The sequence below is a fragment of the Pogoniulus pusillus genome, chromosome 41 (assembly GCF_015220805.1).
Source record: "Pogoniulus pusillus isolate bPogPus1 chromosome 41, bPogPus1.pri, whole genome shotgun sequence".
NCBI lineage: Eukaryota > Metazoa > Chordata > Aves > Piciformes > Lybiidae > Pogoniulus > Pogoniulus pusillus.
The window spans coordinates 6,088,251-6,113,062 of record NC_087304.1 but is presented as its reverse complement, the minus strand read 5'-3'; the positions used below and the strand labels follow the sequence as shown (position 1 = coordinate 6,113,062).

The 24,812-nt window shown below is 62.6% G+C and overlaps 1 protein-coding gene and 1 long non-coding RNA gene across 2 annotated transcripts; one reads left to right on the top strand and one right to left on the bottom strand.

Moving 5' to 3' along the window:
* Positions 1–435: 435 nt before the first annotated feature.
* On the bottom strand, positions 436–24,658 carry ARID3A (AT-rich interaction domain 3A). Its single transcript, XM_064175025.1, has 9 exons — positions 24,562–24,658; positions 20,862–21,830; positions 19,881–20,199; positions 6,242–6,314; positions 5,098–5,281; positions 4,139–4,386; positions 3,255–3,551; positions 3,069–3,158; positions 436–2,867 (listed from the first exon to the last, which is right to left on the bottom strand). The coding sequence occupies exons 2-9, from the start codon at positions 21,269–21,271 to the stop codon at positions 2,626–2,628; spliced, it is 1,863 nt and encodes a 620-aa protein (XP_064031095.1). The 5' UTR covers positions 21,272–21,830; positions 24,562–24,658; the 3' UTR covers positions 436–2,625.
* LOC135192080 (uncharacterized) lies at positions 8,685–10,075 on the top strand. The gene is made up of 2 exons (XR_010308904.1): positions 8,685–8,937; positions 9,504–10,075. It is a non-coding gene; the product is annotated as an uncharacterized LOC135192080 (long non-coding RNA).
* Positions 24,659–24,812: the final 154 nt, after the last annotated feature.

The following is a 24,812-nucleotide window of genomic DNA, read 5'->3' as shown; positions in this document are numbered from 1 at the left end:
GGAAGAGCAGGCAGGAGCTGGTTATGGCCAAGAGGGAAGGAGGTTTCCAAGCTTCCCTGGTTTTTCATTCCCTGATGAAGAGCTCAAACAGATCATTTCTGCTTCAGAGTTTGGGGGTTTGGGGGTTTGCTTTTTTCTTTCTCTCTTTCTTCTTCTTTTTTTGCCTCACTTTCTCAACAATAAAATAGGAACTATTTACAACAGCAACAACCCAGCGAGAATCAAACAACAACCTCTGGAGAGCCCAGAAAAGGGCTCCAAAATACAAAAGGGGGGGGATGGGGGGAAAAGGGAGGGGGAAAAAAAGGAGGAGGAAAAAAGGGGGAAAAGGTAAGAAAAAAAAGGGGGAGAAATGGAGGAAAAAAGGGGGGAAGGGGAGGACAAAAGGGAGGGGAAAAGGATGGAGAAAGGGGATAAAAAAGGGAGGGGAAAAGGGGATAAAAAAAGAGGGGGAAAGGGGAGAAAAAGGGGGGGAATGGAATGAAAAAAGGGGGGGAAGGGGATAAAAAAGGGAGGGGAAAGGGGAGAAAAGGGGGGGAAGGAGAGAAAAAAGGGGGGGAAGAGGAACAAAGGGGAGAAAAAAGGGAGGGAAGGGGGAAAGGGGAGATAAAAAGGAGGGGAAGTGGGACAAAAAAGGGGGGGAAAGGGAGAAAAAAAGGGGGGCAAGAAGAGGGAAAAAGGGGGAGAAAGTGGAGGAAAAGGGAGGGGAGAAAAAAGGAGGGGGAAGGGTGGGGAAAAAGAGAGAAAGGCGGGGAAAGAGGAGGAAAAAAGGGGGGGCAGAGAAGGAAGAATAGGAGGGAAAGGGGAGAAAAAATGTGAGGGAAGTGGGACAAAAAAGGGGGGGATGGGGAGGAAAAAAGCAGGGCAAAAAGGGGAGAAAAAAAGAATGAGAAAGTGAGGAAAAAGGGGGGGAAGGGGAGAAAAAAGAGGGAGAAGAGGGAGGGAAAGGGAAGAAAAAAGGGGGGAAGAGAGAGGGAAAGGAGAGAAAAAAGGGGAGAAGAGAGAGGGAAAGGAGAGAAAAAAGGGGGGAAGAGGGAGGGAAAGGGGAGAAAAAAGGATGGGGAAAGGGGAGAAAAAAGGGAGGTAAAGGATGGAGGGAAGGGGAGGGAAAAAAGGGGGGAATTGGGATAAAGGGGGGGGGAAAGGGGAGGAAAAATAAAGAGAAAAAAAAGAGGAAAAAAAGATGAAATAAAGGAGAGGGGGAAAAAAAAGAGGGGGGAAAGGGAAAAAAAAAGGCTCTAAATAAATCCAATCTCCTGATTTCCAATTCTGTTTCTTTGTTTCTCTGTTTTTGGTGGGTTTTGTGTTTTTTTTTGGTTGTTGTTTCCTTTGGAGAGTGCCAGGGCGGGCAGGGGGCGGGGGGGGGGGGAGGGTCGGGTCACTAAAGCTCAGCTCGGCAGGCGTCCGTGCGTCTGTCTGGAGGTAACTCGAGTTTAAAAAATAATAATAATAACAATAATAATTACAATTCTAATAAATGTACAGTGCAAAGTGTGATGTGAGTGAGGTAAAACGGTCCCGGACCGGCCGCGGCGCACTGGGACGTAACCAACCGGTGGCTCTGGCAAAAAACTTCCCCTCCTCCTCCTCCTCCTCCTCTCCTCCTCCTTCCCCCCCACACCCCCGCCTCGGGGGTTAAAGCTTTTCTCCTCGCAAAGGAAAAAAACAACAACACCAGAACAAGGGCAGGACCTGGGCAGACCCTGGGGAGACCACACTGAGATCTCAGCCAGACCCTGGGGAGACTCCCAGTTAAATCCCAGCCAAGCCCTGGGGAGACTCCCAGTTAGATCAGTTAGATCCCAGCCAGACCCTGAGGAGACCCTGAGGAGACCACACTGAGATCCCAGCCAGACCCTGGGGAGAGTCCCAGTTAGATCCCAGCCAAACCCTGGGGAGAGTCCCAGTTAGATCCCAGCCAGATCCTGGCCAGACCCTGGGGAGACCACACTGAGATCTCAGCCAGCCCCTGGCCAGACCACACTGAGATCTCAGCCAGCCCCTGGCCAGACCACACTGAGATCTCAGCCAGACCCTGGTGAGACCACACTGAGATGCCAGCCAGCCCCTGGCCAGCCCCTGGAGAGATCACACGGAGATGCCAGCCATACCCATGTGAAACTCCCAGTCAGATCCCAGCCAGAACCTGGTGAGATTCCACTGAGATCCCAAACAGACCTGGGTGAGACTCTCAGTGAGTGAGATCCCAGCCACACCCTGGCCAGACTGTGGTGAGACTCCAGCAAGACCTTGGCCAGAGTCCAATGAGTCCCCAGGCAGATCCTGGAGAATCCCTGATAAGTTCCTCTCCAGACTCCAGTGAGACACTGCTGAAATCCCAGCCAAACCCTAGCCAGAACCTAGTAAGGCCCTGATCAGATCCCATCCAGTCCCTGGCCAGACTCTGGTGAGATCTTGGTGAAATCCCAGCCAGATCCTGACCAGACTCCTGGGAGATCCTAGTGAAGTCCCAGGCAGACTCCAGTACGGCCCTGGTCAGACCCCAGGCAGATCCTGACCAAGACTGGTGAGACCCCAGCCAGACCCTGGCCAAGCCCCCAGTGAGACCCCAACCCGCTGGCTGCTGTGCTTGGGGCTGCCAGCACTGGCCAGGGGCTGGGGGTATTAAGGCGAAGCATTGTTGGAGGTAGAGCTGGGGGGCACAGCCAGGCTGGCTGGCGCTGTGGGGGGCACACTGCCACCGCTGCCGCCACTGCTGCCCACCCCTCCGCCAGCGCCGCCACTGCCGCTGCTCCGGCTGCTGCTGCTGCTGCTGCTGCCTCCATTGCCTTTGCTGTAGGAGGGGAGCGAGGAGGAGGAGGAGGAAGATGAGGAGGAAGGGCCTGGCGTCTGGGCAAACAGCACACCTGGGGAGAGAGCAGGTGGGGGTTGAGGAGGGTGAGCCAGGGGTGGCACAGCCATGCCAGCGCTGCCCGCACGCATCATGGTCCCAAAGATGGGACGAGGAGCAGGGGGAGCAAGGCCACCTGGTGCTCATGGGTGCACACAGGGCAGTGCCCAGCCCCCGGCAGTGCCCAGCCCCAGCAGTGCCCGCGGCAGCCTCTCACCTGTGTAGACGATACCGTTGATCTCCACTGACATGCTGATGCTGTTGGTGCCGTTGCTGCTCAGGCTGGTGGCCGAGTCCTGGCGGTTCTCTGCCGGGGGAAAGCCAAGTTAGAGACCCCACCAGGACCAGGAGCCGCCGTGCTGGCAGCGCTGCCAGGGGTAGGGGCACCAGGGCCAGCACTGACCTGGTGAGCGGGTGCCCTGGCTGTTGATGCGGATGCTCATGGGCAGCTGGGCCGTCATGGCCAGGAGGTTCTGCTGCAGTGCCCGCTGCATCAGCCGCTGCTGCTCGTCTGTCACCAGTGCCATCTTCTTCTCCGGGGGCTCCCCCGACTCCAGCTTCTCCCGCAGCTGCTCCAGCGCCGCGGCTTGGGCAGCCGCTGCCACCTGCACCGCAGCCGCCTGGGCTGCCACCACAGGGTGACCAGCCAGTGAGACTGGCAGCCGGCTGGGCATGGAGATGGGGATGGGGGAGTCCTCCTCTGCAAAGGGCAGAGCGGGCAGTCAGGGACACGGGGGATGGGGAAGGGGCAGGTACCACCACCCTGGGGTGTCCTCGGCCCTGGCATGCCAGTTTGGCACCACTCCATGCCTCGTGTACGTGCTGCCCCTAGAAGGGAAGCCAGAGCCCAGGCGACCAGCTCGTGAGAGGACAAGAGCAAACTGCCCCAGGTTGCAGCAGGGGAGGTTTAGTTTGGACACGAGGAACAACTTCTTCCCCAGAAAGGTTGGCAAGGCATGGCCCAGGCTGCCCAGGGCAGTGGTGGAGTCCCCAGCCCTGGAGCAGTTTGGAAGCTGTGGAGCTGTGGTGCTGAGGGATGCGCTGGAGTGGTGCCCTGGCAGTGCTGGGTTAAGGGGCTGCACTCGATGATCTCAAGAAGGTCTTTTCCAACCAAACTGGTTCTGTGCTTCTCAGTTGGGATCCCTGAAACAAGCCCTGGTGCCCTGAGGAGGGGATAGGAGCATACACCCCCCCCCAAGCCTGCCCAAGCTCTACCCCGTTTGAGGCTGCACCGCTGGTGCCAGGAGGGTGCTCAGCCCACAGCTTGGACCCTGTGGCAGCCATTACCTTTCTTGATCTTCTGGACGGGAGCAATGGAGCTGCCGTTGGTGGCTGAGGCCAGCCCCAGCGCCGGCACCGGCAGCTTGGGGGAGGAGAGGAGGCCGTGAGTGCCTCCGGGCGAGTAGGTGAAGAGGGAGCTGCCAAAGCCCTGCCTGCGACCCTCCCGGCGGTTGCTGTCGATGGCTGCTTGCAGCTCGTTGGGGTTGCTCAGGCCTCGCTTCTCACACTCGTAGGGGTACAGGTACTTCATGTACCTGCCAGGGGGAAAAGGGTGGTGAAGCTGGAGAGGGGAGGAGGCACTGAGTGCCATGGTTTGGTTCATTAGGTGGTAGGTGGTAAGGTTGGACTCGATGATCTCAAAGGTCTTTTTCAACCTGGGTAATTCTGTGATGAGGATGGGGATGAGGATGTGGCAGTTGGGCAGCTCTGGCCTGTGTACCAACCCCTCTCTCCCCACCATCCCCATCCCAGCAACAAAGCTGGTGAAGGGTCTGGAGAACAGGGCTGGGGAGGAGCAGCTGAGGGACCTGGGAGTGATTAGTGTGGAGAAGAGGAGGCTGAGGGAGACCTCATTGCTCTCTACAGCTCCCTGAGAGGAGGCTGCAGTGAGGCTGGGCTCTGCTCCCTAGGATCAGGTGATAGAAGCAGAAGAAATGGCCTGAAAATGTGCCAGGGGAGGGTTAGGTTGGAGAGGAGGAAAAATTCCCTTGCTGCAAGAGTGGTCAGGGATTGGCAGAGGCTGCCCAGGGAGGTGGTGGAGTGCCCATGCCTGGAGGTGTTCTAGAGAGCAGGGCCATGGTTTAGCAGCCATGGTGGGGTTGGGTTGATGGTTGGACTCTCAGAGGTCTTTTCCAACCCAAACAGTTCTATGATTCGACCCCATGGAGGCAACGTGGGCAGCACCAAGCCTGCTGGAGGACCCTCCCTCCTCAGCACCCCCACCAAGCTGTGCCCCCAGCACTCACTGGGTGCGCAGGGTGAAGGCAGCGCTGGTGATGGACGTGGGCAGGTTCAGCCCCTTGGTGATCTCTCGCCACAGCTTCTTGTTGATGACCTCCACCAGGCCACCCTTCTCTGTCACCAGCGTGTACAGCATGTAGAGGTCCAGCACCTGCTTGGCCATGATGGGGATCCGGTTGACAGGGGTCCCTGGGGAGCAACGGGAGGAGAGAGAGGGTCTGGGCTACTGCTTGCTCACCCCTAGGCAAAGACTGGCTGGGGGCGGGGGAAGGAGAAAGACTCCCACGAAGCAGCACCGGAGTTGGGGAGCTCCTGCTCCTCCCTTCCCTCCCTCAGCCCCCCCCTCCCCGAGCATCACCAAACCCCACGAACAAAAGAAACAGAAACTCTCCGTTTGCAGCCGCAGCCCCGGAGCGGAGCCCGGCGCAGTTTCGCCGGCACCCGGCAACAGGAGTTATAAATAACGCCGGTGGCCGAGCCGGGGGCCACACGTGCACGGGGGGCAGTTGATGCCTCCGGTGCTGGGGAAGGGGCTGAAGCTTCTGTCTGTCCCTAAGGAGGGGGCTCTCTGTCCTCCTGGTAGTGGCAGCTCTGGGGGAAGCCCCAGTGCGACGCCCACACACACAGGCGCTTCCCCCACCGCCCGCCCGACAGCGGCTGAGGGCAGCGATGTGTCAGCATTTCCAGCGCTGCTCTCCACGCAGGAAACAGACCCTCCACCAGGCCAATGATTTTCCACTCTCAGCCCTTTCCACACTCACTGCCCACCCTCCCTGTGCCCATGCGCTGCCAGCCTGGGCAAGGCAACAAGGCAGAGAGGGGCAAGAACTCGGAGCAAGAACTGAGGGCAAGGAGAGCAATGGGGGGGGGGGGGGGAAGAATGGGGGTAATGCACTCCGGGGAGGGTGGACCCACGCCGGGAAGGGGCCACAGGTCTGGGATGTGATGGGTGAAGGGTGAAGGGGGGGTGGAGGGGTGGGCTGCAGGCGCCGGATCCAGCCCAGCAGGTTTGACCTCGCTGTGCCAAGAGGTTAAAAATTAACCAGCGGCTCAGCCGGAGCTGTGACCTCCGGATTGTAACGAGGGGCAAGGAAATGAGCCCCTGGCCCCAGGGGGGAGCAGGACGGGTGGCAGGCAGGGGAGGCTCACCTCGCTTCTGCATGAAGCTGAAGAGGTCGTCCAGGAACTCCTTCCTCCTGGGGTCACCATCCAGCTCGTAAAGCTGTGCAACGAGAGGAGAAAAAGCTCAGGACCCCCTCCCCAAAGGGTGCCTGGAGAGTTCCCCCCCACCTTGGGCACCATTGCTGCGACTTGTGCCCCCTGGCTAAGCCCCTCACGGGGTGCCAAGTGGCTTCAGGGTGGTCTCTGAATGAGGTCATGGGGTCCTTGTTTCTCAGGGCTGACCTGTGCCCATGTCCCAGCTGGAGCCCTGGGATGGTGGTGCCATCCCTGCCTGCCCCATCAGAACTCCTCTGACGGTGCCAAGATCACAGCACTGATCTTGGTGCCAAGATCACGGCGCTGGGAGTGGCTCTCACTACGATTGGTCCCCTGCTCCTCTGGGAATGCTGCTCCTGGTTATTTTTAGCACCCACCACACTTCGCACGGAGTGGAGCAACACTTTGTTGTGATCTGTCCTCTACACCTGCAGTGCTGGAGGGACTTGGTGCCAGGAGCTGGCAAGCATGCCCCTTGGTGTGAGTGTATGCCACGGTATGAGTGTGTGTGCCGTGCTGAACACCCATCCACTGCAGTGCACACTCGTGTGCCATGGTGCCTGCAGTGGTGTGCTCAAAGCGGGTCCCTGAGGGGGCTGTCCCCGGCAGAGGAAGGCTCTGATGAAGCGAGAAGGGCACTGAGCTTGACTTGATCCTCCTGACTGTGACATGCCACTGCCTGCCATGCTGCCTGGCTCCCCTCTGCCTGGTGAGCATGGGCTGTCCTGGTGGAGCTTTGTGCCGTGGGGTTGGCAGCATCTCCCCAAAGGCTGCCAGAGCAAACGCAGCAGCACGAACCACAGAACTGGGATGTGTCTTTCTGAGCCAGGGCAGGCAGACCCGGGCAAAGTCTGTGGCACAGCTATGTCTTGAGCACCCAGTTCTGCCGGGGCAGCTTTTGATGGGCCCCCACTCCATAGGCACCAGTCTGGCACATTCCTGCCTGATTTATGGCAGCAGAATCTGCTGCCCTGGGCGCCCTGGCACGCAGGCAACCACACCACGCTGGCTCTGCCTCTCTCAGCTCAAGCCCAACGTGGTTTCTGCCCGGGGGTGGTGGCTGGCAGAGGAGTGATGGAGTTGGGAGATGTGTGGGCAGCCCTGGGGATGGATGCCGAAGTCCTAGCCCTGGCCTTGCCACCCCCCAGCCCCTCGGTGCTGAGCGGCTCCTGCTCTCCTCGCTGACAGCTTTGAACAACTGCCAGCGGAGTTGCGGCCGGGGGTGGCTATAAATATTGCCAAGTAAGTCGCCAGGCATGCAGCGCGGGGATGCCAACCGCACGGCGGCGGAGCCGCGGGTTAACCGGGTCACCCGTGTGGCCGCTCATCCCGAGGGCACGCCCGGCATGGCACCCAGGCGGCAGCGGGACTGCGGGTGGGCAGGTGGCTGTCACCCCACTTGTGAGCGCGGGGTGTCGAGCCCCCTCCTCCCGCTGCTCCCAGGGGAGGATCCGGATACCGTGGGGCTGGGCCGGGGCTGATCAAAGGGATCAATGGGGCCATGCGATAAGAGGGGCAGGGCGTGGCGGGAAGGCCATAAACTCCCCCCCTGGAAACCTCGCCCAGCTCATCCGGCCACCAGCAATCCCCCAGGGCAGGGGCAGGAGCTACTGTCCCTGTCACCACCGGTCCAGACCTGTCTAAGCTCCTCTCCCATCCCAGCACCCGTGCAAGGGGTTCCATGTGCAAGGGGGAGCCCAGAGGGGTGCCCCCGGCAGAGGGTGGGTCACAGTATTGTTACCACCATGGGTTTTGGGCTGTTCCCAACTGGTTGAAGGATGTTGTGCCAGGGCAAATCCAGCCTCCCCTGCTTCCTCGAGCAGCTCTGAAATCCACACATGTAGAAAGGGCATTCCCAGCACCCACTGACAAGGCACAATCCTGCGGGGTGCAGAGGATGGGGGGGCTGCAAAACCATTGCCCTCCTGCTCGGGAGAAGGTGAAACACAAAGGAACAGGAATGCTGACAGCACTGGGGGCATGTCCCTGGCACTGGAAGGGTTTTGAGTGGCCCTGGGGGGCCCTGTCAGCAGCATTGCCTTTGGCCCCTGTGCCATGCCTGGGGGGCCCGGGATCCTGAATCGCGGTGGGGCAAGGTACCAGCAGGCAGCAGTGAATGTGGATCCATCCTGGCACGGCACAGGGAGAAGGAGGCACTAAAATTCAGCCAGCCCCTCCGGGAACCATCAGCTGGTTCTGTTGTCAGAAGCCAGCTCCTAAATCCGGCAGCTGCGTTTCGGAAGGGACCAACACACATTTACTGCCACGACCCCCCCCCCCCCGGCTGCGCCTCCCCCCCGCCCCAGGCTCATACCCGAGGGGAGTGGACGTGTTTAAGAGGATGAAAGAAAATTAGCTGTCAGCTGAGGAAAGCCTGCGCCGGCCGGGCCGCGGGGATTAGCGGCAGCGGGCGGGCGGCTGCCCCGTGTGCCGCCCCCCCACGCACCCTCCACCGCTTGCCACAGCTCCAGTGGTCCCACACTAAACTCTGCCGCTCACTGAGGGTCACAGGGACCGGCGAGCAGAGCGAGCCCCACTCCTGCCCGATGCCCTCGACGCCCTACTGGCACACCCAGCCCCGGCTGCTGGGCAAAGGACGTGTCGCAAGCCGCTGCTAGTGGTTACTGGTGAGATGTCGACAACTCTGCTGCGCTCGGCTGCTGCTCGCTGGCCCTCACCGCTCCGGAGCGGGGACAGGGGTTCAGCCAGGCCAGGAGCCCCAGGCCAGGCCTCTCTGGTGCCTGGCACTTCCCCAGATACATCCCAGGAGTCCCCCAGCGTTCTTGCTTGGGTTTGCTGCTGCCGGCAGAACCACTTGGTGCAAGGGCACTTCCCAGAGAGCCTGGCTAGCAGTGCCAAGGAGGTGAGGACATGCCCGCAGCAGCTGAGACATGCCTTGCCTCCACTGTGGTGGGTGCCCTGTGACCACCAAGCTGCCCTCATCCCCCCTGGACACCCAGGCACGGGGAGAGATGGGAAAGTGGGAAGAGACGAGCAACTTCCAGCAGCCCCTTGCAGGACTTCCTTGCATTGACGGCGCCCCAGGTTTGCCAGGACACCTCGCGGTGCCCGGGCGCTGGCAGCCCGCGGCAGGGCAGCCGCACAGCCCACAGGCACCGAAAGGCAGCGTAGGAAAGTTTAGGTATTGGGTCCAAAATAACAATTGGGGAACAGAAACATGTTCTCGTTTCAGCAGCGTGTGAAACCGAGTGCGCAGCCCAGCTCGGCACGGACCAGCTGCATTACCGGACCGAAATCAGCAGGTGCTGCTCCGCGGCTGGTGCCGATGCCCTGCCCACCGTGCTCCAGCACGGCTTCTGCTTGGCACGAAGCGCGGCTTCTCGCTGGGAAGCGCGGGCAGGGTGCTGAGGCTTGGTGCAAAGGTAATGCCAGCCGTGGGGGAGAGGCTGCCCGCCCGCTGCCGAGTCGATCGATTTGTAATTAGGGAGGTGGAAAAGACTTAACCTGTAACGCAGCTGCCCCCAGAACATCCTCCTCACCTGGGGAGGATGCCTGGCTGTGCCGCCCTGCCGGTAAGTCCCCACGGCAAGAGCGTGGTGCCAGGGGGATGCCATGGCACAGCTAGCTGAGATGGCAGAGGAGCCGCTCTCCACCTCTCCAAGAGACCTCTAGGGCTGAGTGATCTGACCGTACACACCCAGTGTCCCCAACACACGGCAAACACCCAGTGCCACCAGCACAGCCGGCTCTGTGCCACGATGCCCACCCAACCTCACCAGCAGCACGACCTCCACCAGCCCCTAACCCTCCGTGTCCTTGCGGGCAGCCGAGGCCGAGGGTGGCAGATGGCCGTTGCCAGCAGATATATCATTAAGTGGAGGAGGAATTAGGGAGGCGGCGGCGGGCGGGCGGGTGGCAGCGACCCCGCAGCCCAGCGGCCCGCAGGATGCCGACCCGGCGCTCGGTGTGGATGACCGGATTAACGTTTCAAACCAGATTAGGGGAAAATCCCAACCCCGGTGCCGTTCAAAAGGGCTGCCGGGGGGAGGCGGCCCCTCGGCAATGCCAGGAATGCAGGAGAGAGCCTTCGGCACGGGAGCGGTGCGCGCTGGGGGTCTGCCGGGAGGGACCCACCGAGATAAGATTCCCCCACCCCCCCCCGCCCGCCTCCGCCCGCCAGCATGCATCCCACCGCTCCCCTGCCATGGCCCCTGAGCTGTGGCAAGCAGGGCAATTAAAGCAGGGAGGGGAAGAGCCGTTTAATGAGCGCAGCTCCGGTAACGCTTTGGCCGGAGTCACGCCAGTCCTCCCAGCAGCGGAGCTCCTGTGCCCACCGCAGGGCATCGCAGGAACCCCCCGCCCAGAACGGAGGGGGCTACGGAGCTGGGGCTCAAAGGGGTCCATGTCCCAGCGTCCTGCGTTCAAGTTAAAAACAACTCCCCCCCCCCGCCGCCGCCCAGCTCGGTTCCGGGTTTTCAAGCCTCGGGGATTAATTTCCAAGTTTCTTTCCCATCGCCAGGAAGTCTCCACGCTCTCGGCTTTTCCTCCCTTCTCCTCGAAACCGGTTTGGGACGTGCATGCCGTGAGCCTTGGGACACACACACACAGACCCCCGAGGGCTGCTGTAGGAGGCATGAGAGGGCTGGTGGTAGCCCCTCCATGAGGCCAATCGCCTCCCGGGGGTTAAATCCTTGAATTCCTGAATTTAGGGGGAGGGGGAACCCCCAAAACAAACCAAAGGCAACAGCCTGGCAGAGCCCACCCCGGCGAGGTGCCCGCAGCAGGTAGCAGGGCCAGCGTCCTCCAGCCTGGTGGAGTAACGGGAGGGTCCTTTTCTCCTTCTTTTCTTCCTTCCTTCCTCTGAGGGCCCCCAGGGATGAGTCCTTTTGTCCCGCTGACAGACAAGGGGCGACGCCGGGAGCCGGGGGTGAGACCACGCAGGCCAACGAGTTATTTACCGAAGGATAAACACTCAGGCGGCCGTTTCCCGTTCCGCTCCCAGCCAGAGCACGCAGCCCCCCGGGCCCCGGCACACCGAGGCGCCGCGGGGCACCGGCTCCACACCGATCGCACTGCAGGAATCATTGTGTGTGTGTGTGGTGTCTTAGTCAGAAAAAGAAAGTAACCGGTGAAAACCAGAGCCAAGGGCTGGTGAGGAGCCCCGAAATGAGGCGGTTCGGGTGATGCTGCTGAGGTATTTTCCCATAAGGCGGTGACTGAGTCAGGACAGGGGAAACCCACAGCCATGCGGCCCCCTTCGCTGGGCACAGTTCTTGCAATGCCAGGGGGCAGCGCGGACACGGCCCCACCAGGCACGGGGGTGTCGAGCTTGCGGGGGCAGATCCCTAACAGCGAAGGGCAAAGGAAGAGTCCTGCATAGATCCCATCGCAGATAAAAGTGCCTGGCTTAGGGACAGGTCACCTCTCGTCATCCCCATCCCTAACCTCTGGCAGCCCCCCGAAAACACAAACCCCTCCTCGGGAAAGGACGGTGCAAGGCAGGGACGTGAGCCTCCTCTCCAAATTCCCATGCCCCCTCCCCAAAATAACCCTTGGCTCGCTAGCTTAGAGGCAAACTGGGAGCGGGATGGTGCTGCCAGCAGCCTCGCCCGTGCGAGATGTGGCCGGATCCTGCCGCCGGCAGCCGAGTCCACTGACCTGCCTGGCGGGATTCCTGCTGCCTGAGTGTGGCCAGGGCCGCCCGGGGCGGGGGGCCGCTTCCGCGGGGGCAGCTGGGGAGGGGGTCAGGGAGCGCTGAGCCCTCGCCACCGTGCTTCCCGTCGGCACTATTGTTCCCACTGATTCCCAGCATTGTCCACTCCGCGGGCCAGCACCGCCCAGACCCTGGCTCCACCGCAGGTGCCATTCCCCACCGGTGCCCAGCAGATCCATTGGTGCTTCGGTGGCACAGGGATGAGCCAAGTCCCTATCCCAGCTGTGGCACAGGGACGAGCCCACTAATGATCCCGGCTATTGCACCCCAAAAGGTCCCAAGACCACCCTGCCAGGCTGTAGGGGTGACCTGGGGTACACGGGCCAGTGTCAGCGCTGACACGACGGGTGTCACCGCGCCACGGAGGGGGACGTTGAATGGGCGAATTAGTCACCATTTAACCTCCCTGACCTGCCATTGTCCGCGCACCGTCAGCCTCCCTCCCCGCCACGCCATGGAGCTGCTCCAGCCCGGCCAGCTGGCAGCCACCGGGACGCTCCACATGGATCAACGTCCACACCGGAGCCGTCTCAGCGCAGCGCCACCGGGCTGGAGCGCCGCCGGCTCCCAGAACGGCTGCACCGCGACTGTTTTTTCCCCTTCCCGCAGAGGAGGAAGCGAATCCTGCTTGCAGTTGCATTTCAGACGACAGGGAGCTGCTGGGCAGCAGCGCGCTGGGACCTGGCTAAAATAAAACCAGAGCAGCGTCTGGATGCTGACGCGTTGCACAGGGCTGCGGAGGGGTCACCACGGGTGGCAATGCGATGGGGCAGCTGCTGCCCGCACCCAGGCGACAGCCATGGGCCGGGGCAGGCGGTGGGAGCAGGTCGGCGGCGGCGCAGCGGCTCTGTCGGCCGTCACCGCCGGCGTGCCGGTGCATGCCCTTGAGACATGCTCCCTATCGCACCGGACCTTGTGCAAATATTAATCCAGCGGAGTCAGGCGGTGTTGAGAAAGCTCGTCCCAGCGAGCAACACCCAGAGCCCAGCTCACATACCGCTGGCACAGCTCCCCGCCGCCGGCTGAGCAGACCCCGGGTAGGTGGGTGGCCGAGACGGAACCACAGGGCACGGACACGGGGAAAGCATGGCTGGAGCAAAGCTTTTTCCTGGTGGAAAGAGTGGTCAGGCATTGGAACGGGCTGCCCAGGGAGGCAGTGACTCCACCATCCCTAAACTGTCCCAAGAAACCTGTGGCCATAGCACCGTGGGGCACGGTTTGATGCCCATGGTAGTGCTGGGCTGATGATCTTAGAGGGCTTCACCAACTGAAAAAAACCCAACAAATCTACGATTCGATTCCAAAAGCAACACAAACTCAGCAAGCCCTCCCCTCAAGCTGTCCCTCCCTGTGTGCTCTAAGACCTCCCCTAGGAGCCAGTAAGTCAAGACCCCCCTCCCTGGGGTAAGCACTCGACCCGGGGCCGGGGCAGGAGGCTGGCCGCGGTGGCTCTTGCAGGCGAGCTGGGGTTTAAATTCCACCATATGTAAATGATCGTCTTAGAAAGGGGATCGCTGTAAGCCAGAGCAGATGAGTCACTCGGGGCTTCCACCGCCCGCCCGGGGATTTGGCTAATTGCAAATCTGTTCCTGAAATGCGAGGGCCTGCACCTCCATCCCGCACCTCCGGCCACGGGACAGCTGCTCTACTGACCCCACCAGCGGGCCCCGCTCCGGCAGGGGGACCTGGAGTGTTCCCACCAGCCCTACGTGCCCCAGCACTGCCCTGAGAGCTGGAAGAGCTCCAGCAGCCACAGATGGTTTTGACAGGCAGCCAGCTGCGGGTGTCAGCCTTGGAACCGGCGCTGCAGAGCTTCTCCAGCGCTGATGGAACTTTGCTGCTGCTGCTTCGCACCGACCCACGGAGGGGAGCAGGGTGAGGGGCAATGCCACAGCACCAGAGCAATGCCAGGCCCTGTCCCACTGTGGCATCAGAGCAGGCAGCAGCAGAGGGTGGCACACTGCATGGGCTTGAGTCTCCCAAAGCTGGGATGCATGGGCAGGTGGGGAAACCAAGGCAGGAGGATAAGCCCTCTCCCAAAGGGATTTAGGGCCAGTGCCCGCGTAGGCGCTCTTGGATGCCATCTGCACTGGGATGAGACCCCCTAAGCTGGCTGCTGTGGGGGCACAGGGGAGCCCTTTTCCAAAGGACCATCAACCAGTGACAGGGCTGCCCCCTCTTCATGGTATGAGTGGGGAGCAGGGACCCTTCCCTGGGCAGAAGAGCTGCAGCCCTGAGCAGCCCCAGCGCAGGGCGGATTATCCCGAGGGACCCAGGCACAGGCAGATTATGTGACTGACTGGAAGGGGTCAGGGAGTGGGTCAGGAGCCGAGCTGGGAGCTGAGCCCCAGCTCCTCGATCCTGCTGCCCCAATGGGCTGAGTGCCCAGTGCCAGTGATGTGCCCAGAGGAGAGCAAGGGGCTGCTTCCATCCCCAAACCTCCACCTGCCCCTTGCCCTGGCCCCTGATTGCAGCACGTCCGGCCGGGCCCCAGGACCTGCTGCCATTTCTGCTGCGGTTTGGGCCAGAAATAGGGCGATGGAGCAATGCTGTGCCCTTGCCCAACCGCCCCGCAGCCAGCGGCTGTTTGCTCTGCTGACAAAGGACCTGCTCTCCTCTCTGCTCTGCTTTTTTTCTCCTTCTTTTAAACAACCCTCATTCCTGTTAGTTCAGCTGTGCCGGAGCTGGGAAGCAGTCCCCTCCTCTGCAGCCCTTCAATCAGCTCTGGGATCTGGGGGAGGGTCAAGACTCAGGGGGAAACACTCACAGGCAATGGCCAAAGCTTGGGGAAGCCAGCCCAGCTCCCAAGTCAAGGGGTGCCAGGGGGTACAGACCACCCAGGAACAAGCAAAATTAGCCAGGGGAAGGTACTGGCCCAAGGATCTTGAGCAGGAGGAATGTGTCCCCTGTCCCCCACCTCATTAATTCTCCCGGGTCCTGGGCACTGGCACCAGCACCCATGGGCTGCACGGGCACTTGGGAGTCAGGCTGGAGGAGGCACTCAGCGGCTAAGCTGCTCTCGCCGAGAAGTCCCTGACCCCTGACCAGGGATCTGGCAGGATTACAGCTCCGGGAATGCTCCCTGAGCGCTGTGAGCCGATTACTGGGCTGGATCCCCGGGGAGCACCCTTCAGTGAGCTGAAGCACAGGGCAAGGTGGGTGATGGCTGCACGGCAGTCACGGTCCTGCTCCCGACAGGGGTCCACCTGCAACCAAACCACCAACCCCAGTGTCCCGTCCCACGCCTGTCCCCTCCTTGCCCCTGTTATCTGCTGCCAGCCTGCCCAGACACCATAATCACCTCAGCCCCAGGGCAGCTGCCCTTTATCGGTGCCCCTGCCATGCTTCGACACCAACCGGAGTCAAACTGCCTTCAGGATTGGGGTGGGGGGAACACGACACACACACACACGACAGTGGCCCCCAGGCGGGTGACCGACACTCGGGTGCCCCTTTCCCCACAGAGGGGCCCCTCGCCCTCCCCGGGGGCGGCTCATCCGCTCGGCTGCCTAATGCCATAAAGCCCTAATCAATATTTTAAAGAAAGTAAATGGACCCTCCCGCCCTCGTTAAGGGGCCACAGGGCCCCTGCCTGCCCCAGCCAGCTTTGGGCTTTCTCAAGGAAAATAATCCACAGGAGAAAGGGGTTCAGGGCCCCACATCAGGGAAGGGAGCAGAGAGGGGAATCGCTCCCCCCCACCACCACCAGAGCCTGGGGCTTTGGAGGAGACTTTTCCTCAGCCTTTCCCAGAGCACTCCCAGAAAAAATTCCAGCTTCATCTTCCTGGGAGCTTCCACAGCCACGGGAACAGGCAGGGGGTGTGTGTGGGCCTGGTTTCACCATCACCCCATCCAGCCTGTCACCCACTGAGGTTGTTGAGTTGCTTTCGGTTTGTGCTGTTGTTTAGTTGTGTTTTTAACACACCCCCCCCCCCCCCCCCCCCCCCAACCGTTGCACTTTGAAACGCAGTATCTCAGGGGAGCACAGCCCAGCACAAGATAAGGGCTGAGGTTTTTTGGCCCCCACATGCCATTGCTGTGGTTCAGCCATCCCCCATTTGGGACAGCTTAAAACCAAACCAAAAACAACCCAACAGACCTCCTTGCACCCCTAAACCGCTGGCACGTCATTGGGACCCCAACCACCAGCACCCCACCATTGGCAGCTTAAAAACCTTTGCTGTTTCCTGTGAACAGAAGCAGAGATGGGAGTTAAATATCAACCCACAGCAATCCCAAACAGGGCATCCTCAAGGGAGCACACAAAATAGGGTACCCCCAAAGGGAGCCCAGTGGCTGCTGCAGACAGGGGAGCATTGGTTAACAGGTTCTCCCCACTGCCCTCCTTCAGGATGGGGTGCTGGGATGTCAAGGTGCCAGAGTGATGGAGTGCATGCACCAGGGGACCACAAGCAGCACAGGAAACTCCAAAAGAGGCAAAGGCAGGAAACTCCCAGCCCCGCGGGCTGCCAACACCCCCAGGGCTCCCGGAATTAGCAGGGTGCAGTAATAGCGGTAACGAAACAGAAAGGTCGGAGAGTGTGTGGGGGGGGAGCTTTGCTGAGGCAGAGTTCCCCCTCCTCGACACTCACTCGCTGGGGCATGGCCCTCAAAAGGAGGTTTTCTTCCCCCCCACCCCCCCCCCCCCGTCAACGGCAGCCCTGGCATTACGCAGCAGTTTGCGGTGGCACGGGGCAGAGCTGGGGTTTTGGCAGAGCTCGGCTGAGCTGCTCTGCGCTCTGGCAGCTCACCAAAGCTCAGCTGCTCCCAAGAGCATCACCCACCGGAACGGCAGCCTGATGCAAAACCCTCATGGTGTGAGCCTCAGCACCTGGCTGCAGTGCCCTGGGGTGGGTGCCAGGCTTGCTCACAGCCCCCACGTGTAGCCCTACGGACGACTCCAGTTCCAGGCTGTCAGGCCAGATACACCAGCATTGATGCAGCTCCCCCCCCACACCCCCCCAGGGATGTGTTGTGCCTTTTGGGGTGAGGTCAGAGACAATCCCAAACTCAAACAACAGCAAATGTGGCCTGGGCCCAGCAAGGTGGCAGGCTGAAGCAATGTGCCAACCCTTCCACCGCTGTGCCCATCCCCGACTGGGCTGCAGGATAAAAACGAAAGCAAGGCTGCCCTCGCTGCCGGGCAACGCAGGAGGATGCAGGAACCACTCCCCGTGGGGAGACCCAAAAATTGCCTCTTCCTCCTCAGTTCACCTCGGCAGCCGCTGCTCCCCCAAACCCCCCCACCACGCCGGGGGCTCCTTTGTTCTGCCGCCCGCGCCCCGGGTCAGCGGCCGCGCTGACCTCTGCCTGCGCAGTAGCTGTCCCCGGGGACGGGGAGGTGCCACGTGCCGGCTCCCTAACCTCCCTAACCTCCATAACTCTTCCTCGCGCCCTCCCCTTCCTCCCACCCTCCTTCAACCGGGCCCCCTCCTCCTCCTCCTCCTCTCCCCGGCCCCCTGCGGTCCAATCCCAGTTTGCAGGAATCTGCCCCAGATGGGTCAATAAAACCCTAAGGAGGAGGATAGGGACAGCCCCCGGGTTAGGTTTCGCTGCAGAGGCAGGCACCAGGACTCAGGCTCCTGGAGCACAGAAAGAGCCAGGACAGGAACACCGGGGTGGGGAGGGGGGGAACAAACATCAGGCTGGACCATTCACCAGTGCCAGCAGGTCTGGACCTGATCCCAACCCTGCTGACACATGCTGGTGGCCACACAGAGAGCAGAGGTGCTCCCAGCACCGTGGAGCTCCTGTGCTAAAAAAAGAACCACCTCAAAAATAGCTTCTTCCCGGAGCAGCAACTCCCCACCGCAGCAGGAAGGCACCACGCCAGCACAGCCACGCTCAAGGCACCAGGTCCCCGCTCAAGGCACCAGCTCCCCGCCGGCTCTCCAGCACAAAAGGACCCAAGCCGTGCTACACCAGCACCCCAGTGCTTCCCCAGACATACCTCCAGCCCCCGGCAAAGAACGGGCAGCAGCAGGAGCCGGCACGGAGCTGAAGCCTCCCATGCCACGCAGCACCAGGGCCGAAGCGGCTGCCCCGCGCTGGCACTCGCTGTTTACATTCCTGCTGCTCCTTCCCAGGCCTCGCCGCTCTGGCCGTGCCAGCTGGGCTGAAGCTGGAGCCGCAGCAGTCGGCGGCACGCGTTGGAGCGCGGCCAGGAGGAGCTCCCAGCCAGCGCCGCTCCGCACCGAGCAACCCCCTGGCCCGGCTCCAGCGGCCGCGATCCAAGCGCCGCCGTGCTGGCAGGCTGACGTGCCGGGGGAAGCCTCTCCCGGCCGGACGCTTCGCTTTGCCGCCTCCTCCTCTCTCCTCCGCCCGCGGCGGCAGCCGCTTTCCTCCTCCTTTCGGCTGTTTCCACGATTAGCCAAGGCTCTCCCAAACGGGAGACCCCGGGAGGCTTTTGATCGGGAGGTGAAAAGGAAGGAGTGTGAGCCCCAGCTCCTTTCCCCGGCACGGCTTCGGGGGGCAAAGGGCTTGAGCTGGTGTCTCCAGATTCTGTGGCTGTGGCAAGGGACCTATGGGAGGTTTATGGCATGGAACCTAGGGGAGTTTCATGGCATGGGGCCGTGGTAGATCAGATCAGCTGCACCAGCATGGCATAGGTCCACAGGACACCACCAGCTAAGTATTCCTGTGGGACCCCAAGGACTGGGAGCAATTGCCAGGCGCCCGGAGCTGGCACGCAGGTCCGGTACGGCACCGACACGGTGACAAACAGGAAGATCACAGCTGAGGTATCGAGAAAGCCCTCGCACAAACACGAGATCACGTCGCCGGCCCCTTGCTCCCCGTCGGCAGGAAGCACAAAAGAGAGAAACCACGAGAGGAGGAGGAGGAGGAGGTGACAGTGTGGGCGCAGCGGCATGAGGGACACGGGGAGAGACGATCCCTCCTTCCAGCCGGGCAGGAGCGCGCCGGGGAAGGTGGCCACACACTCCACGCTCTCTTGTGCTTTCTCCACCAGCCCTGCCGTGAGGCTGCCCACATCCAGATGTGCCAGCAGATCCCGGCTGCCCCTTCCCCCTTTTGGGAGGGATGCAATCTCCTTCAGGGAAGGGGCAGGGGCCGTCGCATCCCTCCCGAAAGGCCACTGTGCCCCGGCCGCTCCATCTGGGTCCCATCTGCTGCTGTTGGCTCCTGTCCCTTCCCCCAGCCCTAAACTCAGATGTATTTAAACACACACATCAAAGGCGCCGGGCAGCCCCTGGGGAGCCTCAGCTCGCAGCACATTTCCTTCTATTAGCCGAACGCGGGGCACGGCGAGTGCCAGCGCCGGGAGAGAGCAGCAGCGGGCCTGCCTCCTGCCAACCCGGCTCAGCTGGCATGGGGACGGTGGCAGAGGGGCAGCTGAGGTGCCTTCACCCCAGTTTCCCCCTTCGATGGCATTTTGACTGTGGCAGGAGGGCAGAGATCTGACCCTGAACATCGGCAGGGTTGCAGCACTCCCACTGAGCATTACCTCTGCGGTGACAGGGAGCGTGTGAGGTCCCCACCAAAACCAGCTCGGGGAGGGTGGAGCAGAGGAAACCAAAGAGTCCCTTTGGATGTGCAAGTTTGAGGCACTTTTTTCCTATCATTTTCAGCCAGAATTCTCCTCGGCCTCTACCCCAAACCTCATTACACCACCCACCCGCACCAGGGCCAGGCCATGCTCACAACCAGGACACAGGATCCCAGCAGAGCCACCGGCCAAAGTGGCAGGGGAGGGGGCACAGCTGACCCCAAGCACTAAAACCCTGGAGGAATCCCACACGTGGCAACGACGCTGGCAGCTCGACCCGAGACACCTGAGCACAACTCGCAAGGACGCAGCGGCCTGGGACAGAGACGGGGAGCGGGGGAGGGATAGGCACAGGGGAACATGCAGGGCACGGGGGGGGGGGCACCTACTTGCTTGAACTGCTCCTCGTAGGTCCAGTCGCCGTGGTCGGGCGGTGCGGGCGGGGGCTGTGCGTGGCCCAGTCCGGAGGGCAGCCGCTCCTGCCCGCCTGGCAGCCTCTGCGGCTCGCCTCGGTAGTGTTGGGGTGCTGGGGGCTTGCGGAGCAGCAGGGGTCCCGTGCCTGCCCGCACCGCCTCTGCCGAGCTGAGCCCTTCCTCTCCCATTTCTTCCTCCTCCTCATAGTCTTCCTCTTCCTCCTCCTCCTCTTCCTCTTCTTCCTCCTCCTCGCCCATATCCTCTTCAAAGTCATCCTCATCCCATTTGCCTTTTCTAGAGCAAGGAGGAGAGCAGAGACTTGGTTACCACGCAGTGGGCTTGGATCTCCAAAGCCAATCCCTCTTTGCTGCCTGCCTCACAGACACCCCACAGACACAGGGCTGGCACAACTTGCCTGGCACATTAGGAATCCATCAAAGCCCCAGCACACCTGAGTGGATGGCAGCTTTGCAGGGCACCACTGGCATCCCAAGACAGCAGCTCCATCACTGAGTGGGACTTTGCCAGATGGCTCTCAGCCCGTTCCCAGCCCCAGAGAGGACATGGCTGGAAGGAGGCAGCGGTGAGGGCTCTGCATAATTTAAAGCCAGACCAGGATCCTCTGTCACAGCCCCACGTGGCTCCCAGGGCAGAGATGAAATGTTGCCCCATGCCAACCTGGCACAAAGAATCACAACTGCCAGGCTGAGCTGCTGCTCTTGGTAGCTCCTGCTCCAGTATGCCCTGACAGCACTAACCCAACTTCCTGCCACGAGTTGCATGTGCCCAACTGCCCAGCACAGCACTGGCAGCTCCAGCACCCTCCCCAGCCATCCCCTAGCCTGAGAGGAGCCTTGTCCCCAACTGATCATACAAAAACCTGCCAGGACCAGAACACATCCCTGCCCCTTCCCCAGAACTGTAAGAGCTGCTGGTCTGGGCTAGTAGATACTCACAGTTCCTCCTCCTCCTCAGAGCCCATCTCTTGCTGGTATTCACCATCCTCCTCTTCCTCCTCCCCACGCTCCTCCTCCTCCTCGGAGGCCTGGCTCTCATCCGACAGCCCCGGGCTGGATGAGTGGCTGAGGCCAGCAGCCGCTGCCCGCATGGCAGCCAGGGCAGCCATCTGTGCCCGCTGGATGTGTGCACTTTCAGGCTCTGCTCCTTCCTCCGAGGGCACCGGGGCTGGATCCTGCCCACGGCCCCGTGCTGGGGTGCTGGTGGGGAGCTGCCCTGGGGCGGGTGGGGGCTGCGTCGGGGGTGTTGTGGAGCGTTGCTGCTGCTCCTGCTGCCGAGCTTCCAGTGCCTGCTGCAGCCGTGCACGCTGCTGCCGCTGCAGGTTCTCCATCACCGCCTGCAGCTTCATGGCTCTGCCGGCAGCGGGTGGAGGGTCCCCAGGGAGGCGAGGGGCAATGCACCCCGGGGGCAGCACCCGGGAGGGGTTGGGGGCTGCGCCCGGCAGGCTGCCGCGCTCCAGCGGGGCTGGGGTCCAAGGCCGAGCAGTGCCGGGGTGGGGAGCAGCCCTGTGAGAGGGCTGCCAGAGGGGTGAGGGCAGTGGAGGGTCTTCAGGCGAGTCAAGGCAAGAATTGCCACTGGGTCAGGGCAGAAGGACGTGTGCCCCCTGACCCCCTTGGCCCTGACCTGGTGGCTCCTTCACTCGAGGGCTCTGGCAGAAGCCAGGGGCACAGAGCTGGCTTGTCGGGGTCAGGGTGCTGCTGCTGTCAGTGAGCGTGTCCTGGGCGGGCGCTGAAACCTCTGCGGGCTCAACAGGCAGTGGCTGCGGTCTGGCACATCATCCAGTCCCTCACCAACCGGGCACCTTCTGGAGGCGGTGGCAGCCTTGGGTTAATGCAGGGTTCCCCCGCTCGGGGCCAGGCGTCTCTAGTCCTCAGCCCGTTCGGCTTCCGCCAGGCGTCGGCGCAAACCTGCCAGGAGAAGTGGAGGAGAAGGTCAGTGGAGCAGGGGAGAGGGTCAGTGGAGCTGTGGCAGGAGCTGGCGAGCAGGAAGGAGTTAAAGACAGTGCAGGAGCCTCATTAATCTCGAGCTAATGAGATAGGGAGGCTGGGGCCTGCTGCTGGAGGGGGAAGGGGCCTGCCGGACCCGATAGCCCTGGCTGGCCCTGCGGATACTGGGCGAGCAGCACCCGTAGATAACAGCCCCGCAGGGAGAGCCACTCGCACGTCCCCCACAGGGGACAGGGCACGTCCCCACCCAGGGCGGCTGGTGACAAGGGTGAGGGGAGCACTGGACTCATCATGATGGCAGGAGCAGCCGCTATTGGCACTGGGGTGCCAGTAGCATCAGGGTCCACACTGTGTAGCAGAGGGATCCCAAAGCTTGGCGAGACCCTTGTGTCCCCAAGGTAGCCTCCTGGGATGGGCAGGCAGAGCCTCACTCCTCAAAACCCTAGCAAATGTGCTCTCCTGGGCACCCTGTGACCCCCAAGCCTCACCCTTTCCCTGGGGAGTTGCGGGTCCCATGGGATGAGCGGAGGCTGCGAACGGCTCAGCTCTGCTTCACCTTGCCAACAAGCACCAGAGAAACCAGCACGGCACGGCTGGCTCCCATGCCATGAGCCCACTCCTCTGGCAGCCCAGCCTGGACACCCCCTGCAGCATCGAGCCCACTCGGTCCTCGGACAGACAAGGCTTCACCAGCAACAACTTCAGCGTGACCTCGCCCATGCCAAAGGCAGGGCAGAAGCTCACCACGCCGGCAATGCCAGGCACGAGTGTTGACTCAGCTGGGCAATCACCCCGTTTCTGCCGCCTGCGGGCTGGCAGAGCACACTCCCCCGGGACCAGGTCCAGGGCTAGCTGGGGATGCTTCCCGGGGGACCACAACAACCCCTACTGTGGCGAAGGGACAGCTGGTGGCATGCGGGAGCCAGCAACTACGGCACCATCCCGCGAATTCTGGAAACGAGAACCCATTTCCATCTCGATGCCGCTGCCGATTGGGTGACCGGGTGGGAGCCGCTTCCCCCGTGCCTCGCTGTGGCGGCGCCCGCATCCGCTCACAGCCCCGCCGTGCTCGGCGCACCATACGAACGAACCTGCCACCGCAGCCCCGGGCTGCCGGTCACACACCCACCACTGCTGCCACCTCCCCGGACAGACAGTGCCAGGGTGGTGGCAGGAGCTGGTCCTGCCCTTGAGTACTGCCCGTGCCTCAGTTTCCCCTCCTCTACCCCAGCCATCTACCTCCTGCTTGCATGTATGGAGGGAGGTGATGGAGGGAGGCGTTGGGGCAGGGACCCTCTCCCCTCTGCGCACACACAGGAGGCTGCACCGGAGCGGTGGCTGCTCACCAGCCCTGCACACACTCCTCACCACGCAGCCATCCCGTGTCGTGTCCAAACTCCGTCCCCTGCGAAAGCCACGAGCAAAACTGAAGTGAGACTCGTCCCAGGCACGTGCATCCCCAGCCCGGTGCCGCCGTGGCTCTGCCTGGCCACGAGCTGCCAAATTGCTCCGTGCCAGCACTGGTGCCACCGAGAGCAGACCGTAGGCTGTGGATCGCGGTCACGCCAGGACCACACTGCCGTGGCCCTGCAGGGAACTGAAGCCGAAGCGCAGCCGGAGCGTGTCGGCATGGCGAAGCCAGAGCCAGGGGACTGTGGCACCTGGTGCGGTGACCTTGAGCTGTGCCCCTTTGTCCGTCCCGGCCGCGGGGGCTCGGTGCCGTACGGGCGGTGCCCGGGGGGATTTCAGGCACCCATGTCCCGTGGGGCAGGTGCTCAAGAGCGACAACGGCCACACCGGGCTAAAAATACGCGGTGGCGGCGGGTGGGAGTGTGACGGACAGGGCCTTTGTGCCACCAACACGGGGCTTGGCCTGAGCACAGCCGGACACTCCCGCCCGAGCCCCTAGACCCCTGGGTGGGCTCACGGCACCGCCTGGGAGGGAGAGCCGGGGGTAGAGCAGGGCTGGAAGAAAGGAATGGGACAGGGAGCATAGAACCGGTGGGTGCCCGCCCTCAGGGACGGACAGGGCTGGGGGATGCCGCGGGAAGGACCCCCAGGGTTGGCAGAGAGCTCATCCCCAGGACTGAACATAGTCCCGGCCCCGCTCCCGGCGGCACGTGGCACCGTAGGCCCCCAGCTGAACCTGGGCAGTGGGGCCCAGCCCCGTAAACCGAGAGGGCAACGGCCGCCACCGGCACGAATGGGCCAGGTGCGGGTTCAGCCAGGAGCTCCCACCCAACGCAACTCAGTGCGGAGCCCGGTCCCAGCCCCTCCTGTGGCCGGAGTCCGGGGCACGACCGGCCCCGTCTCCCCTGCTGGGGCCCGCCAGGGGAAGTGAGGCGGGGCGAGGGGGACTCTAACCGGCCGGGACAGTAACGCCCGGAGGGGCCGGAGAGTCCGAGCAGGGAGCGGGGGCGTGTCGGGAGCGACCGCGGAGGGGCAAGCCCCGACCCCCGCGTAAGGGAAGAGGCCGGTAACCGGCCGCAGGAGGAAGAGGCGACCTGGTCCCTCCCTGCAACCGGTCGCAGAGATCCCAGCCCATCCAGGGTATGTGGCCGGTACCCTGCCCCGGTTCCTGTCCCGCCCAACCCCTAAGTGCGGAGGTAAGACTCCGATTCCCGGTTGCAGCCGCGGTAGGGGTGTCCCCGTGCCGCCCGCGGGGCCGGTATGGCGGCGCGCCCCCGCTTACCCGGTGGAGGCCGTGCGCCGCGAAGCCGCATAGCAGCCGCAGCCGCCCGGGGCTCGGGCTGCGGCGGGGCCGGGGCGCGTTCGGTGCCCGCACGGCTGCTGCTCTCCCCGCGGGCGGGCGGCGGGGCCCAGCGCCACCCCGCCCCTTCTTCCCATTGGCCACCCGCGTCCGCCACGCCCCATGCTGTCCCGCCCCTCGCCTTCATTCGCCCGCCGCACCCGCCTCGCCCCGCCCCATCTCCCTATTGGTCC

Coding starts and splice junctions, on each gene's coding strand:
- ARID3A (XM_064175025.1), bottom strand. CDS start 21,271: ATGAAGCTGCAGGCGGTGATGGAGAACCTGCAGCGGCAGCAGCGTGCA. Junction 6,315..19,880: donor ACGAGGAGCAGTTCAAGCAA/GTAGGTGCCCCC, acceptor CTCGTTGCACAG/CTTTACGAGCTGGATGGTGA. Junction 4,387..5,097: donor GCCTTCACCCTGCGCACCCA/GTGAGTGCTGGG, acceptor TCCCCCTGGCAG/GTACATGAAGTACCTGTACC.